Source organism: Monodelphis domestica, chromosome 1 (assembly GCF_027887165.1).
Source record: "Monodelphis domestica isolate mMonDom1 chromosome 1, mMonDom1.pri, whole genome shotgun sequence".
Taxonomy (NCBI): domain Eukaryota; kingdom Metazoa; phylum Chordata; class Mammalia; order Didelphimorphia; family Didelphidae; genus Monodelphis; species Monodelphis domestica.
The window spans coordinates 611,519,641-611,535,774 of NC_077227.1; the positions used below are offsets into that span (position 1 = coordinate 611,519,641).

A 16,134-nucleotide genomic window follows, 5' to 3' on the forward strand; every position below is an offset into this window, starting at 1 on the left:
AGTCTCCCACTAACATGGTTTTACTGTCTATTTCTTCCTTCAATCCTCCTAGTTTCTCCATTAGAAATTTGGGTGCTATATTATTTGGTGCATATATGTTGATTAGTGATATTTCCTCATTATCTAAAGTCCCTTTTTACCGAATGTAATTACCTTCCCTATCCCTTTTAATCAGGTCTATTTTTGCTTTGGCTTTATCAGATATCATGATTGCAACTCCTGCCTTATTTCTGTCAGTTGAGGCCCAGAAGGTCTTACTCCATCCTTTAATTCTGACCTTTTGGGTGTCTACCCACCTCATGTGTGTTTCTTGAAGACAACATATGGTAGGGTTTTGGATTCTAATCCATTCTGCTATTCATCTACGTTTTATGGGTGAGTTCATCCCATTCACGTTCAAAGTTATGATTGTCACTTGTGGACTCCCTGACATTTTGATATCCTTCCCTAATTCTAACCTTTCTTCTTCAGCTCTAACTGTTTAATCCAGTGATTTATTTTAAATCAGTCCCCCTTCTCCCCTCCCTTGATATATTTCCCTTTCTAGTCCCTCCCTTTTTGTTCCCTCCCCCACCCCCCTCTTCTTCCCTCCATTTTTTATGCTCCCTCCCCCTCTACCCCCCTTGGTTTTCCCTTCTCTGTACCCTTGTTGGGTAAGATAGAATTCAAGATCCCAATGGATCTGGATGTTCTTCCCTCTCAGAGTTGATTTCCCTGAGAGTAAGGCTTAAGTAAAAACTCTCTTCCTCTCCTTCTTATAGGAGTTTTCTTCCCCTCCCCTTCCCATGTGAATCTTTGTGTGAGAAAGATTATTCTATTTGGTCTTTATTTTCCCCCTATTTACACATTACATTTTCCCCACATATTAATATACATAGATTGATATAAATATAGTCCTTATAGAAGATAGTTTGAATAAAAGAAGAAGATAACATTTTTCTCCTTTTCCCTTTCCTTCATATTTACCTTTTCAGGTATTCCATGCTCTTTGTTTTTCGATATTGAACTTTCCACAGAGCTCTGGTCTTTTCTTTGCAAAAACTTGGAAATCTTCTATTTTGTTGAATGCTCATACTTTCCCTTGGAAATATATAGTCAGTTTTGATGGGTAGCTGATTCTTGGTTGAAGATCCAGATCTCTTGCCTTTCTGAAAATCATGTTCCATGCCTTACGATCATTGAGAGTGGAACTTGCAAGGTCTTGTGTGACCCTGATTGGCATTCCTTTATATCTAAATTGTCTTTTTCTGGCTTCTTGTAAGATTTTTTCTTTTGCTTGAAAGCTTTGGAATTTCCTGGGAGTTGTCTTTTGGGGATTTAGTGTAGAGGGTGTTCTGTGAGCTCTTTCAGTGGCTGTATTGACCCCTTGTTCTAGGATCTCTGGGCAATTTTCTTTGATTATCTCTTGTATTACAATGTCGAGTTTGCTATTTATTTCTGGCTTTTCTGGTAGTCCAATTACTCTTAAATTGTCTCTTCTTCTTCTATTTTCCAAGTCTATGACCTTGTCGGTGAGATATTTTATGTTCTCTTCTAATTTCTTGGTCTTTTGGCTTTGCTTTATTAATTCTTGCTTGTTTTCTTCCAGCCGGCTGATTCTGACTTTTAAAGCCTGGTTTTCCTTTTCAGTTTGGTCAAACTGATTTTGTAGATGCGTGAATTTCTTTTGCATCATTTCCCACTTTTCCTCCCAGAAGGCTTCCATCTTTTTGATCATTTCTGATTCAAATTCTTCATGGGTTTGTGGAGAGTTTCCATTTCCTTTGGAAGGTTTCGGAGCATTTGCTTGTGTTTCCTCTTCTACCTCCTCTGTTTTTTGTATTTTTGCTCCATAAAATGTGTCCAAAGTCGCCCCCTTCTTCTTGTTTTTCTTCGAGTGTTGAGGCTTTTCTGTGCTGTTTGCCATCTCTATCTGAGTGGGGAGGCCTAGCTTTTCTTATCTCTGTCTGGTGTTCAGAGGCTTTAGCCCCAGGTAAATTGTCCATTTGTGGGTGTTACTGCTCTCAATTCCCTCCCGATGCTTCGTTGCTTTACTCCCACGCTCTGAGCCCGGCTTTGCACTGTCCCCGAGGTATCTCAGAGCCTTTGTGGGTCAGAGAGGCCTGCACTCTGAGGGGGGGAGGGGCTGAGGCTTCCCAGAGCTCCGAGGGCTCCTGATAGGATTAACTTCAGTTGGGTTGGATTGAGTGTGTCTTAAAGCAGGGACCTTCCCTGAGACGGGGATGGAAGGATCCAGCCAGGGGGCTACAGGCTCCCCTCTGTCTCTCTCTGTTTCCCAGCTGTCTGGGTGCCCCCGTGACTGGCTCAGGTTGTTTTCAGGGTGTGGCCCTCAGAATAGCCAGCCCTGGAGTCCTTTTGCTGGCTCTTAGGTTCCCACTGCTGCCTCAGACTCAGAGCTCTGGGTTGGGGGGAATGGGTCCTGGGACCTTCCTTCTGCCTATCCCTTAGATCCGAGTGATCTAGGGTTCTGGTTTTTGGGGGGCCATACCTTTTGATCCAGGTCCAGGAGGAGGGTTCCCTGGATCTATCCTGTTGTTTGTTTTGAATTTCGGTGTCCTAGGAGCATACAGTTTGAGATCGGTAAGGAAGGGGTTTCACGAGATCTGAACTTTAGCTCTCTCTAAGCCGCCATCTTGACTGGAACGATGATAACATTTCTAAGAAATGTTGCAGAATAAACATAAAGGATCAAATGAATAGGGCAGCAGCAATTGAAAGCCATGCCTAGAGTCAGGTGGTCCTGAGTTCAAATTTGACCTCAGACACTTTCCTCCCTGTGTGAACATAGGCAAGTCATTTAATCTCCATTGCTTAGACCTTAGCACTTTTCTGCCTTATAAATAATACCTAGAATTGATTATAAGATGAAGGTAAGAGTTTTTTTAAAGACCAAAATGAATAGTGCACAAATATAATTTGATATTAGTAATGCTTGTCAAAGATAATTTCAGAGAATAATAATTTGGAGAAAAAGTAGATATGTTGAAACTAGAAAAGCAAAAGATAATATTCCTATAATATTCAGTAAGAGGAGAGATTTTCTGGCACGTTTAATATATACAGGTAGACACATACCATGTTTAATGGAAAACAATATATGAAAATCAAAGAAGATCCCTATTTTTTGACCCAGCGATTCAAATGCTAGGCATATACTCTAAACAGAAAATTGACAGAAAAAAAAATTCCATATATACCAGTATGTATAGCATTTTTTTTTGTTGTAGCAATGGACTAGAAGCAAAGTAGATGCACACTGATTGGGAAAGGGCTAAGAAAAATATGGTATATGTGTCATGACCTATTCCTTTACAATAAGAAATAATGAACTTGATGAGAATAGAAAAATATGAAAAGAGTGATTCCAGAATCTCTGGGACCATCCAAAGTTCTTTAATCTATTGGTGCTTCCATAGTAGTCTGACTCACGAAAAAATCTTATTGCTTTCCCCCTTGTATGAATTCTGCAAGTTCCTGACCTGGGTTTGGGTCTGAGCAATAGTAAAATGCCACTGAACTCATCCCTCGACTGCCAGTTGGGAAACTCTAATGATTCAGAGTAATCGAATTGTAGATTTCCCATTGATCTTAGATTCTTGCCCTAGTTATTTTTCTTCAGGCTTCAGAACAGGTTACCTGGAACTGAGACCCTGCTCTGCTCTTGGAGTCTGAATCATTGCACTGTGGCTTGCTTATGAATTTGCTCCTTTCTTGGTATACATCCCAGAGTTTTCAATTTCTCCAAACCCAGAATTATACCTCTGAGTACAGATCCCTTTCTTAGTCAACCCTGTATCTGTGACCCATAATTGGATAGAGGGCAATAAAATTATCAAAACATACCTGTTACCATACCCCCATTTCCCCAGCATAGGCTTGGGAACCCTATTTATCTTGATACACAGACACTGCCTGTGTGGTGTATAAATGGAGATTTTGAACCCTAGAATTCATTCCCCAGAAGTCCTTGGTATTTCACAGAATTCCCTATAATCTCTCCTGAATCTCCACATTGATCACAATTGGTATTTAACTGGCAGCAATGCCTCCCATGCTCTCTTCCTTTACAAATGATGCAGCAAGTACAGTGGTAAGCTAAGTGCAGGCATTTTAAATGGGCTAATCAGCCATGGGCATGTGGTTTTTGCTTTGTATCTTCTTTGTTCCTTGATTTCTAATGATACTTAATAAACCTCATAAAGTATTATATTTTTATTATTAGAGATATAATTTAAATTTTTACAGCCGAAATGTGTCAAACCATATGCCTGTTACCAAAATCAGTCCCCAGTATCCAGTCCTTTCTGTCTATCTCCCTATTCTGACCTCGGGTGGAAAAGTGACTCATGATTTTTTTTCTTAGATGTTTGCCTCTAAGATTTGGTTTGGTGGAAGAATTTTGCTATGAAAGAGCTCAGCCATATTGATTTTATGCTGGCTTTGTTCCACCTATCTTTTTAATTTTTAAAAAATATTCCTTGTTGGGGTGGAGCCAAGATGACAGAGAAAAAACATGATCCCTCCTGATCTCTCCCATTTTACCTATCAAATTACTTTGATATAAAGTTCAAAATAAATTCTGGAGCAGGAGAACCAATTAGCTGATGAAAATTTTCAGCCCAACACAACTTAGAAGATCAACATAAAGGGTCACAAGTGAGTTGGGATAGAGTGTAAAATGAAACCTGCAGGCCTTGTATCAGCAAAGCCTTGGGAGCAGCTGAATCAGGGGCTTCCAAAGTGCTCAGCTCATAGATGGTAAGGAAGCCAGACAACTGGTCAGAAGGAAATTCCAGGGGTTCCTTTGATAGCTCTTGGTGCAGAATTCTGTTGCATTGGCTATACGTGGATCAGGTCAAAGTGCTAGGTCACAATCACAGGTCAAGGAGCATTAGCATGCACTTGGAAACTCGAAGAACCTTGGAAGGTTTTGGTAACCTAAAGTTGAAAACATGAACTCAGAAGAAGACAACAAAGTCAATTCCGCTACATCCAGAATCTCAGAGAAAAATATGAATTGGTCTCATGCCCCCAAAAAAATCCTTAGAGAAAGTAAAAAAAAAAATTTTAAATCAAAGATAGATAGAAGAAAAATTGAGAAAAGAATTAAGAGTGATAGAGGATAATCATGAAAAAAAGAGTTGATAGCTTAATAAAGGAGGTACAAAAACATTGAAGAAAATACTATATTTAAAAATAGAATAGGCCAACTGGTAAAGAAGGCACAAAAATTTACTGAAGAGAAGAACTTCTTAAATACATAATTGGTCAAGTGGACCCTGAGGACTCCATGAGATATTGAGAAACAATAAAACAAAGTAAAAAGAATGAAAGAAAATGTGAAACATGTCATTGGAAAAACAATTGACCTGGAAAACAGATCCAGGAGAGATAATTTATGAATTATTGGATGGGCAGTTGGGTGGTTCAGTAGATTTAGAGCCAGGCCCAGAGATGGGAGGTTCTGGGTTCAAATCTGACCTCAGATACTTCCTAGCTGGGTGATCCTGGACAAGTCACTTAACCCACATTGTCTAGTCCTTACTGCTCTTCTAACTTAGAACCAAAATACAATATTGATTCTAAGACAGGAGGTAAGGGTTAAGTTTTTTTTTAAAAGAATTATTGGGGTACTTACAGACTGTGATGCAGAAAAAAGCTGAGACATCACCTTTCAAGAAATTATGAAGGGAAACTGTCCTGATAATCTACAGTTAAGTAGAAATTAAATGATTCCACCAAAAGAGATCCCCAAAATGAAACTTCCAGGGATGTTATAACCAAAATCCAAGCAATCAAAAAGAAATCATTCAAGTATCATGGAGTCTTAGTCAGGATAATACAAGAGCTTGCAGCTTCCACAATAAAAATCAGAGGGCCTGGAATATGATATTCTGTTGGATAAAGGAGCTAGGAATGCAACCAAGAATCACCTCCATAGAAAAACTGAGTACAATATTTTGGGGGTGAGGGTGAAATGGGAATTCAATAAAATAGAGGGCTTTCAGGCAATCTTGAAGATCAGGGCTGAATAAAAATTTTTACTCTCAAATACAAGACTCAAAAGAAGCATAAAAAATGAACAAGGCAGAAAAAATTATAAGGGATTCAATAAGGTTAAACTGTTTATATCCTTACATGGGAAGATGATACCTTTAACTCAAGAACTTTATCATTATTAGGACAGTTAGAAGGAGTATACACAGATGGAGGGTAAAGGTTTGAGTTAACTATGAAAAGATGATATCTAAAAAAAATAAAACTAAGGGACGAGAAAGAAGAATTCACTAGGAGAATGGTTGAGAGGTAGAATTTGATAAATTATCCCCCACAAAAGAGGTTTTACAGTGGAGAGATAAATGGGACAAATGCGGAAGGGAGTGTTTGAACCTTACTCTCATTGGAATTGACTCAAAGAGGGAAAAAAAATATATATATATATATATTCAGTTGGGTATAGAAATCTATTTTACTGTACAGGAAAACAAGAGGAGAAGGGGATAAAGAAGTGGGGGTAAGGGTATGAAAGGTAGGGCAAATTGGGAGACACAGTGGTCAGAAGAAAAACAGTTGGGAGGATGGACAGGGTGAGAGAGAGGGGGGGATAAACAAGGGGAAGTCTCTTTAATAAAAGCCTCATTTAAAAAAAACATAGAGAAATAGGGGGCAGCTGGGTCACCCAGGGGATTAAGAGCCAGGTCTAGAGATAGAAGGTCTTAGGTTCAAATCTGGCCTCAGATACTTCATAGCTGTGTGGCCCTGAGCAAGTCACTTAACCCCCATTGCTAGCCCTTACCACTCTTCTGCCTTGGAGTCAATTGACTCCAAGACAGAAGGTAAGGGTTTAAAAAAAAACAACAATAAATAAACAAACAAAATAATAGAGAAATAAGTCAAATGTATAAGAATACAAGCCATTCCCCAAATGATAAATTGTCAAAGGGTCTGAAGCTATCAGATGAAGTAATCAAATCTATCTATAGTTATATTTTTAAATGTTCTAAATCACTATGAATTAGATTAATGAAAATTAAAACAACTTTGAGATACCACTTCAAACTTTTCAGATTGATATTATGACAGAAAAAGAAAATGACAAAAGTGAGAGGGGATGTGGTAAAATTAAGACACTAATGTACTATTGGAGAAGTTGTAAACTGATTCAACCCTTCTGGAGAGCAATTGGAGCTATGCCCAAAGGGCTACAAAACCATATATACTTTTTGAACCAGAAATATCATTACTGTTTGTATTCCAAAGAAATAAAATAAAACAAACAGGAAGAGGAACAAAAATATAGCTCATTTTTGGTGGTGTAAATCTTGAAATTTCTCAGACTTCTGAATGTTAAAAATTTCCCCATCGGGGAATTCTCAATTGGAACAATTCCCTACTGGGAACATTCCACATTTGGATGTGAGAACTCTACTTGGATCAGAAATGGGAGGACCACTACTCCACCCCTACTTAAGACTGCTTTAGGGGAGAAAACTCCTTGCTAAACAATGAGGGTACTTGGGCCCATACTTATAATGAGGCAAAAAGTTCTTTAAGCCATGCCTATTTTTAGAAGTAATACAAAGGGGTGCTAAGTACCTATTAAAGGTCAGGCAACTTGTAAACTTGCCAGGAGCAAAGAGGTGTAAACTTATTCAGAAGTTTTTCTGGTTCAAAGTACTAAAGGGATTAGTCGACCCAGCAGTGTTTTTTCTGATTCAAACTTACTAAAGGGATTAGTTGACCCAACAGTGTTTTTAGAATGGGTTGTCCTTTGGAAAACGTCTACTGTGATTGGTAGATGGAAGAACTTAGGGGAGGTGACATAGGAGAAAACCCCCTATATAAGAAAAAGCAGAATCTCTTGAAAAGGAATCCTTTTGGAGAATCCTTTTGGAGAATCTTTTGAAGATCTCTGGAGAAGGGAAGCTCTTGGAGGACAATCTCTAAGGAGGTCTCACTGAAGCTCCTCTGAGGGGACTCTGTCCCTCTGGAGGCTTTTGAGAGAGGCCCTTTGAAACAGTCTCTGGCTGGAAGACTCTTTGAGTAGGACTCTGGCTAGAACTCTCTCTGAGGAGACTCTGTCACTAAAATCCTTGCTTAGACAGACCTTGTGGTGAGTGATAAAAGACTGACTGACTGATTTCTCTCTCTCTCTTAAGGCTAAGGTCTAGGCCATGTTGGCTTAAGGCCCTACATACTTATTTCCTTTTTCTCTCTTTCTCTCTTTTCTTTAATTCCTCATTGTATTATTAATTAAATTCTCTATAAAACCCAGTTGACTTGGGTATATTCATAATTGGGAATATTTCCCTGGCGACCACCTTATATTTGATTTAAAACCAAGACACTGTAGTGAAACATATTCTCTGTGGTCACAAATTTACTCACCCACTTTTATATCTACTACAATTTATATCTTCCACTATTTTACTCACTACAGTTTACAACCTCAACCATTTTAACTCTCCCAGTTTATGACCCCAACTCTTTTAACTGCCACAGTTTATGGCAAGGACCTATTTTAAATGTTACAGTGGCAAAGTACTGGAAAATGAGGGGATGCCCATCCTTTGGGGAATGGCTGAACAACTTGTGGTATATGATTGTGATGGAATATTATTGTGCTATAACAAATCATGTACAGGATAATTTCAGAAAAACTTGGAAAGACTGACATGAACTGATTCATAGTGAAGTGAGCAGAACCAGGAGAACATTGTACACAAAACAACAATATTATATGATGAAAAACTGTGAATGACTCACCTATTCTCAAAAATACAATTCTAGAAGACAATCCCAAAGGACTAATGATGAAAAATGCCATCTGCCTCCAGAGAAAGAACTGACTGAATCTGAATCCAGACCAAAACATATTATATTTCACTTTCTCTCATCATTCTAAAAAAATTTTCTTCCACAAACACAAAATACTAACATGGAAAAATGATTTAGATGACTACACTTGTAAAATCTATAGCATTGATTACTATCTCAGGAAGTGGTGTGGGGAGGGAGAAAGGGGGAGAATTGGGGACCCAAAAATTTTTTTTAATTTTTACATGTAATTAGAGAGAAAAATTTTTTTAGTATTCTTTATTATAAAATGTGACTCTCTGGGAGGAGAAAAGGAGATGATGATACAGGCAAAAATCTAGACAATTTAAAAACAAAAGATATCAATAAAATCTATTAAAAACAAGACAGAAAGATTAAGGAGTGATTATTTATATTACAAAAGGATTCACCACAGGGTGCTTTTAAATCCCAAGATTTCCAACTCTGTTTAAAATACACTTACAATAACAAATGTTTGACACAAGCATAATTTTTCATTTTCAGGATCTATTGGGCAAATTAAAATATTCTTAAATTTAAATTCCTTGGTTAAACTCTATACTTCAGCCAGGCATTTGTTCTCTAAACTTTTTATTCTCTATCTGAAGGATGAGAGATTTGTTCATTGTCATAGGAATCTGAACAATGAGAAGCCATAGTGAAATTGTACTTGGGGTAAAGGGAGTGTACCTGAAATCATGCCATGCAATAATCTTGCTTTAAAGATAAAATCAATCTAGCTCCCTGAGGGTAATTGGGAGTCAGAAAGGACAATCATTAATTTCTTTTCCACTAGACAGCCCTCCTGTTCCCTTGGAAAGGACAAGAGGGGTGGAGAGGAAGGATGGGCTGCAGCTGCTAGAGGCCTATTCATAGGGCTAAACTCCATAATGTCCTATTGATTCATTAATTTACATATGATGGATTCAAAAAATAGAAGTCTGACCTCCCTTTCTTTATCATTCTGCCAGATTATAATGATTATCCAAATCAGAGGCATAATTGTTTTTTTTTTTAAGTCAGATTACTGAGTGTTGGCCCTTCTGGGCATTCTTTGGTGGCTAGGTAGAACCTGCTCATTTTTCTAAGGCAATATCTTATTTGGGCTTGAGAATGGATGAATTCCTACACTGTTCTTGTTATGTACAAAAATCTAAAACTCATTTAGGAACACAGGCAAAAGGAAATATATTCATTCACCCAGTAACATAGTATTTGAAAAACCAGAAATAAAGTATTTGAAAAACCCAGAGATAACACCTTCTAGGGTAAGGACTCTATTTGACAAAAATTATTGGGAAAATACTAAAGTTTTCTGGGAGAAACTAAATATAAATCAAAATGCCACATTATTTAGTAAGACAAACAAAATAGATACATGATTTATATATACATATAAAGTATGATATTATAAACCAATTAGTGGAATATGGAAGAAAAGCTGAAATGAAAAAACATTATCTTTACAACATTTTTATTATTATATAAATTATGCCCCTGGATTTGCTCAATACATGTGAGTCTTCCCAGGTTTTTCTGAAAACTTCCTCTTCATCATTTCTTAAAGTACAAAAATATTTCATCACATTCATATACCATAACTTATTCAGCTATTACCCAATTTATGGGAATCTCCTCAGTTTCCATATCTTTGACTATTGTGATCTGTTCTTAAGCCAAAATTTAGAAAGACACTAACAAACTGAAGAATGGCCTTGAAATTAAGTTCCATTTTTTAAAAAGTCAATATTTTACCAATGTTGTAAAATGATTTTAAAACCACACTTTCTAAAAAATTACAATTGAATATTACTTGGATAATGGTGAAGGAAATGGGGGAATACAAGATGGATGGGAGTAGTCTGCAAGAACAACTAAGGAAGTAGAAGGAAAACTGATAGATGCCCAAATCATTAGTTTCCTCAGAATATTAAGAGAAAACAAAATAGACTCCTATTCAGTAAGTCAGTCAACAGACATTTTTGGGGTGCCTACTTTGGGCTGGCACTGTGCTGTACACTGAAAAAGAAAGACAAAAGACAGTCTCTGTTCCCAAGCAGCTCACAGTCTAGCACACCCATTTGGTTAACTTATGGAAGGATGTGGATAAAAGTTGTAGGGATAAAACAGACAAATAGATGAGGTTTGCATTGAGGGAGGAAACATCCACATCAATGAAGTCATATATTCATTTGAAAATATGAGTAATATTCTTAAATAGGTTATTGTGGACTAGCTGAGAATCATTTGTCACATTGCTTTAAAGGGAGTCAATCTACATTCTCATTGATTTACAAAAGTTTGTAATACAAGCTGGGTAAATTAAGTATCTAACAATATATTTTAGAAAAATTTCCAACAAAAATTAATGAACATTTTTAAAAGTTTCAGTTCTTGTGAGAAAATCCAGGATGCTCATGATATCTATAATTTTCTGGGGAATGTGAGTCATTCTTTGCAACTAGCTGAAAAGGATCTTGTCCTGGCCTTTGGTTCCTTCTCTATTATCTTAAACTACGGATCAGTGTCCTGACTTGCTTCCCAGTCTTCTGTTTTTGTTCTTGTCACTAGTTTCTGAGCTATGTGATTCAACATCTTCCTGGTTTTGTAATGGGTCATGGACCACATTCCACAGACCACTAGTCATTTGTTAATTTGTTTTACCATCATTACCATCACAAGTAAAATGTTTGAGTTTGGTTGAGTTTTACCAAAGTCAAAATATTTCCTGCTACATGGTAACTGGGCAAGGTCATTTCACCATGATGCTTGAAGGGATAAGTGTAAGTTATCTAGAAAATTAATTGGTGTGAAAATACCAAATTCTCCAACATATTTTGTGTGAGAGGGAGATGGAGAAGAGGTCAAAAAGGGGGAAGGGAATCAGATCATTCCTTAATGAGCACTCTATGATGCCTGATCCCTATGTGCCCATAATCTGACATTGGATTGTTTCTGATTTTTCCTACTCCCATTCTTCCCTGCAAGAAATATTTGCTCTATATCTCACCTCACTAGAGTTTTCTCTATGTACCTTTCAAGATGATAACTGCATAATTTGACTACCTAATATGTTCAATGCAGAAGCCTAGAGAATCTAGAAATCTTCTTCCCTTCATATGCAGCAAGTGTACATTTTCACGATGTCCTTGTGGGATCAATAATTGTCTAACATAGAGGAACAGACTTCATTCATTGCTTTTGGACATCTTTGGATTTCTCCATAATGATTTCATGCCTCAGGAAACGAATCATTATAAAGTGTCATTATCCTGGAAGATTGATTAAGCCTTAGTACTCACTTCTCATCAGCTCTCTCTTCCCATCTGATTGGCAGAGCCATATAAGCACCAAAAAGTTCTCCCCATTGCCCACCAGTTACACTGCTCTGGGACTCCTCTGACTGCTCCATCATTTCAATTCAACAAAAATTTATTAAGCACCTCCTATGTGCCAGGCATTGAGTAAAGCATTATCCCACTTGCTGGGGACCTTCCCCTCACCCTTGCTTTTCAACTTCCTTTTACATATTGTCTTCCTCCATTGCACTTTAAACTTCTTGAAAGTATAGGCTGTCTTTCTTATTTGTATCCCTAGTTCTTAGCATAGTGCCTGGCACTTATTAGGCACTTAATAAATATTTTTTGACTGATTGTCTTACTAAACTGAAACCCAGATAGTCTGAAGCCAAACTCAAAGATCTTTTTGCTACATCACAGTTACCTATAGTTGTAAGAAAATTATTTTGGCCAGGGAAAAAGGTTCCATGTTTGGATGTAAGAAGAGAGGCTTTAGTCATTATTAGCACCATTATTATTTTTAAACCCCAAAAAAAGAAAACGAAACAAAACAAAACCAACTTACCAGAAAACCAATGTTTCTAAGAAAGAAATTCCAACATTGGATGCTCCTACAACCACAATTCTGGCATTGATGGTCACTTTGGGCTCTAGCATTAATTTTCTATTTGTGTGGTACAGTGCATAAGCTGGCTAGATGAAAAATAAAACACAGAAAAACAGTAATTGAGAGGGGAAGATTATTTGTACCCAAAATACAATCATTTTATTTTTAAATAGGCTAAAATTAACCCCATATTTTCTCAAATGTAACAACAAAATGAGACAGAGGGAGATGCAAAATTGAAATGAAAGAGAACTTGACTTCATAGAGCTGTTTTTCTAGTAGGGTAATAGGATGTATATACAGATAGTATTATACATATTATAATTAACATAATACATATTACAAAATAATACAATATAGCTTTGTTTTTAAAATGTGACTTCTATATTTAATTTTCTCTGAGAAGAGGTAGACCTAAATAATTTTTATATATGGCTCAACACTTTTAAGTCCAAATGCTAGATAGATATATTTCATATCATACAGAAGAGCAAGTATTCTATAACATAGGCATTGAAAACCTTTGATCTTTCATTCAATTTTAGCAAATTAAGATATATCATAATTTATGTGTGTGCTTGTTTATGGATTATTTTATTGTTTTAATCTAATTGGCCCTCATAAAACACACAAGTGATTTTTTAAAATCCTGCAAAAGAATGATGGATTGAAAATAATACCAATGGCAGCTAGGTGGATTGAGTAGATTTTTTTTTTGTTCTGTCACAGTGGATTGAGAATGGATTTAGAGTCATGCCTAGAGATGGGAGGACCTAGGTATAAATCTGGCCTCAGACACTTCCTAGCTGGGTGACACTGGGCAAGTCACTTAGCCCCCCAATGCCTAGCCCTTACCACTCTTCTGCCTTGGAACCAATACATAGTAAGGGTTCAAAATAAATAAAATAAAATGTCCAGCATGATTACTCTCAGAGGTTGATTTTTTTTTATCCTAGGGGTCATTTGTGCTAGATATTCATGGAATTCATTAAGTTCAGCAAATGAATATTAACAAAGACTCTTTTTTCTTGCCTAGCCATTAAGCATAGACTAGCCTCTACTCTGTAGAATACAGAAAAAAAAAAGTCCACTGGCCATTGTGTTTCACCTTCTTACTCATTCTTTTATAGAAGAAACTCAGGTAAACACCAAAAATAAACAGTTTTAAGAGTGTGAAACTTCAAAAGAGTAAATGATACCATGTCACCAGGAAATAATTAGGGGAAGATGGAGAGGGAAGAAATTGAGGATGGTTAAATTCACTAGTTCCCAGCGTCTTGTGGCATATTCAGGACAATAGCAAATTCTGTCTCAGTAGAATAGTCCTTTTACAGATCATGAGCTGGAAAGGTTCCAAATATTAATTATTATAGCAAAGCCAGTATCCCACAACATGCTGTCACCAAGAAACACATTTAAAGCAGAAAGATACACACAGAGCATAGGTAAAGGCCTGGAACAGAATCTACTCAGACTGATTGTAATGGAATGCTATTGTGCCATAATGACAAACAAGAAGATCACAAAAAATCATGGAAAGACTTATATGAAATTATACAAAGTAAAATGAGCAGAACCAGGAGAACATTGTACAACAATTGTAACAACAATAAAGTATGATGATCAACTGTGAATGATTTAACTATTATCAGCAATATAAGGATACAGGATAGCTCCAAGGGTCTCAATGAAAAAGACTATCACCATCCATGGAAGGAACTGACAATGGCCTGACATTGGGACATTCCATTTTTTCAGTTTATTTCCTCCAGGAATTTTTCTCTAGTCTAAGCAACATGTATCTTCTTTCACAAAATGATAAACATGAATATATTTATTGTGTAACAACACAGTTACAACCTATATAATATTACCTGGTGTCTTGGGGAAGGGGAAGGGGAAGAGAGAGGGAGAGAATATGAATCAAAAACATCAGAAAATTATTACTAAAAACTGTACTTAACATGTGATATGGAAAAAAATTAAAACAAGAAAAAAATACTATATTGATTCAATAGTTATTCTGGGGTGGCAATGCCATTCACTTGTGAAGAGTTCCCTCTCCAAAACTCTTTTGCATCCCAACCCAGAGTTCTGAAGTACCCTGCCTCTATTCCACCAAAAATGTCTGCCTCTTATGATCCTTTAGTCCTGCCTTCCAGCTGGGAAAATTGAAATTTGTAGGTGCCCCCACTCCTTATAGGAAGTTACACTAATAAAACAAGTACAATCAATTCCCAAGCATTCACTAATGACCTAGTCACTCAGATGGGATTTCAGTTAATATAGAAGTATCTGTTAAATGTCTAGCTTTCATCTAGTTCAATGCAGATAGCTCGATCATTTCTTTTTTCATTTGTTCAATTTTTATTGGGGTCAAAAGATGCAACCTAGGGATTAAAGAGGAAACAAAGATGAAAAAGATACTTTTTCTACATACCCCCCACCTTAAAGAGCTTAAAATCTAGTAAAAGTGAAGGTGTTAGGCAAATACACAAATACTTATAATATTCAACAGGTGTGTATTAAATACCTATTAGATTCAAGGCACTATGGTAGGTCCCAGGGATACAAAGACAAAAAATAAAATCAGCCATTACCACAAGGAGTTTACATTTGCCTGGGGTATGGGAGGGCTGGAGGAGACATATAAATCTGGATGAGGAGCCCTGAAAAGGACTTGGCAAGTCCCCACCCCAAGATACTAGTCTTCCCTGAACACCTCATATATCAACCCACTATCCAGTTCTCACCTGTGGCTCCAAGAAGGTGTAATATGCAGAGTAACCAGACAGGCTAACCCAGGTTGAGGGTAGCCAACAGGCCTCAAACCTGTCATGAATTAGGGGAATGTCTCCCCTAGGTATGTAAAGACTTCCCTTAGCAAAAGGGGCAGATAAGAATAAATTGTTCCAACAGCCATGAAAGCAAAGGAAGTCTATTTAGCCACTAGAGAGGGGCACTGTTGATCTACTAAATTTTGGTCAGACATCAAAGATATCAAGATTATACACTTCATCCCAGATCATCATCAGTCATATTGACTTTTGTCTTGCCAATGGACTTGTATGATTCTGGAAGACAGAGTGAGACTGATGACTTTATGCAACTCTGCCTCACTTAAATCCAATTTATGCATAAGTCAAAAGATATCAGCAGAGATGTCACTTTAAATGTCCTCTTTAAATATGAAGAACAACAACCAATGAATTAAAGCTGAAAAAGACTTTAAAACTATCTCAAATGACCTCTTCTAGTATAGATGAGGAAACTGAAAGTTCATAGCTTGGATCAAATAAGATCTCTGATTTCTGTAAACATGCATTTAAAAGTACATACAAACAAATGCAAAAGGTCCAGAAACAAAATCCAAATATAAAAAGAATGTCT

General features: G+C 36.9%; 1 protein-coding gene across 6 annotated transcripts in view; it reads right to left on the reverse strand.

The window, feature by feature from the left end:
• The window catches only part of CFAP61 (cilia and flagella associated protein 61), a 402,581-nt gene that overhangs the window by 171,131 nt on the left and 215,316 nt on the right, over window positions 1-16,134 (reverse strand). For all 6 annotated transcript variants that reach the window (XM_056813840.1, XM_056813843.1, XM_056813842.1 and 3 more), the window contains one exon: window positions 12,703-12,830. In XM_056813840.1, the coding sequence (XP_056669818.1) occupies window positions 12,703-12,830 (128 nt within the window). The remainder of the gene's footprint in view (window positions 1-12,702; window positions 12,831-16,134) is intronic.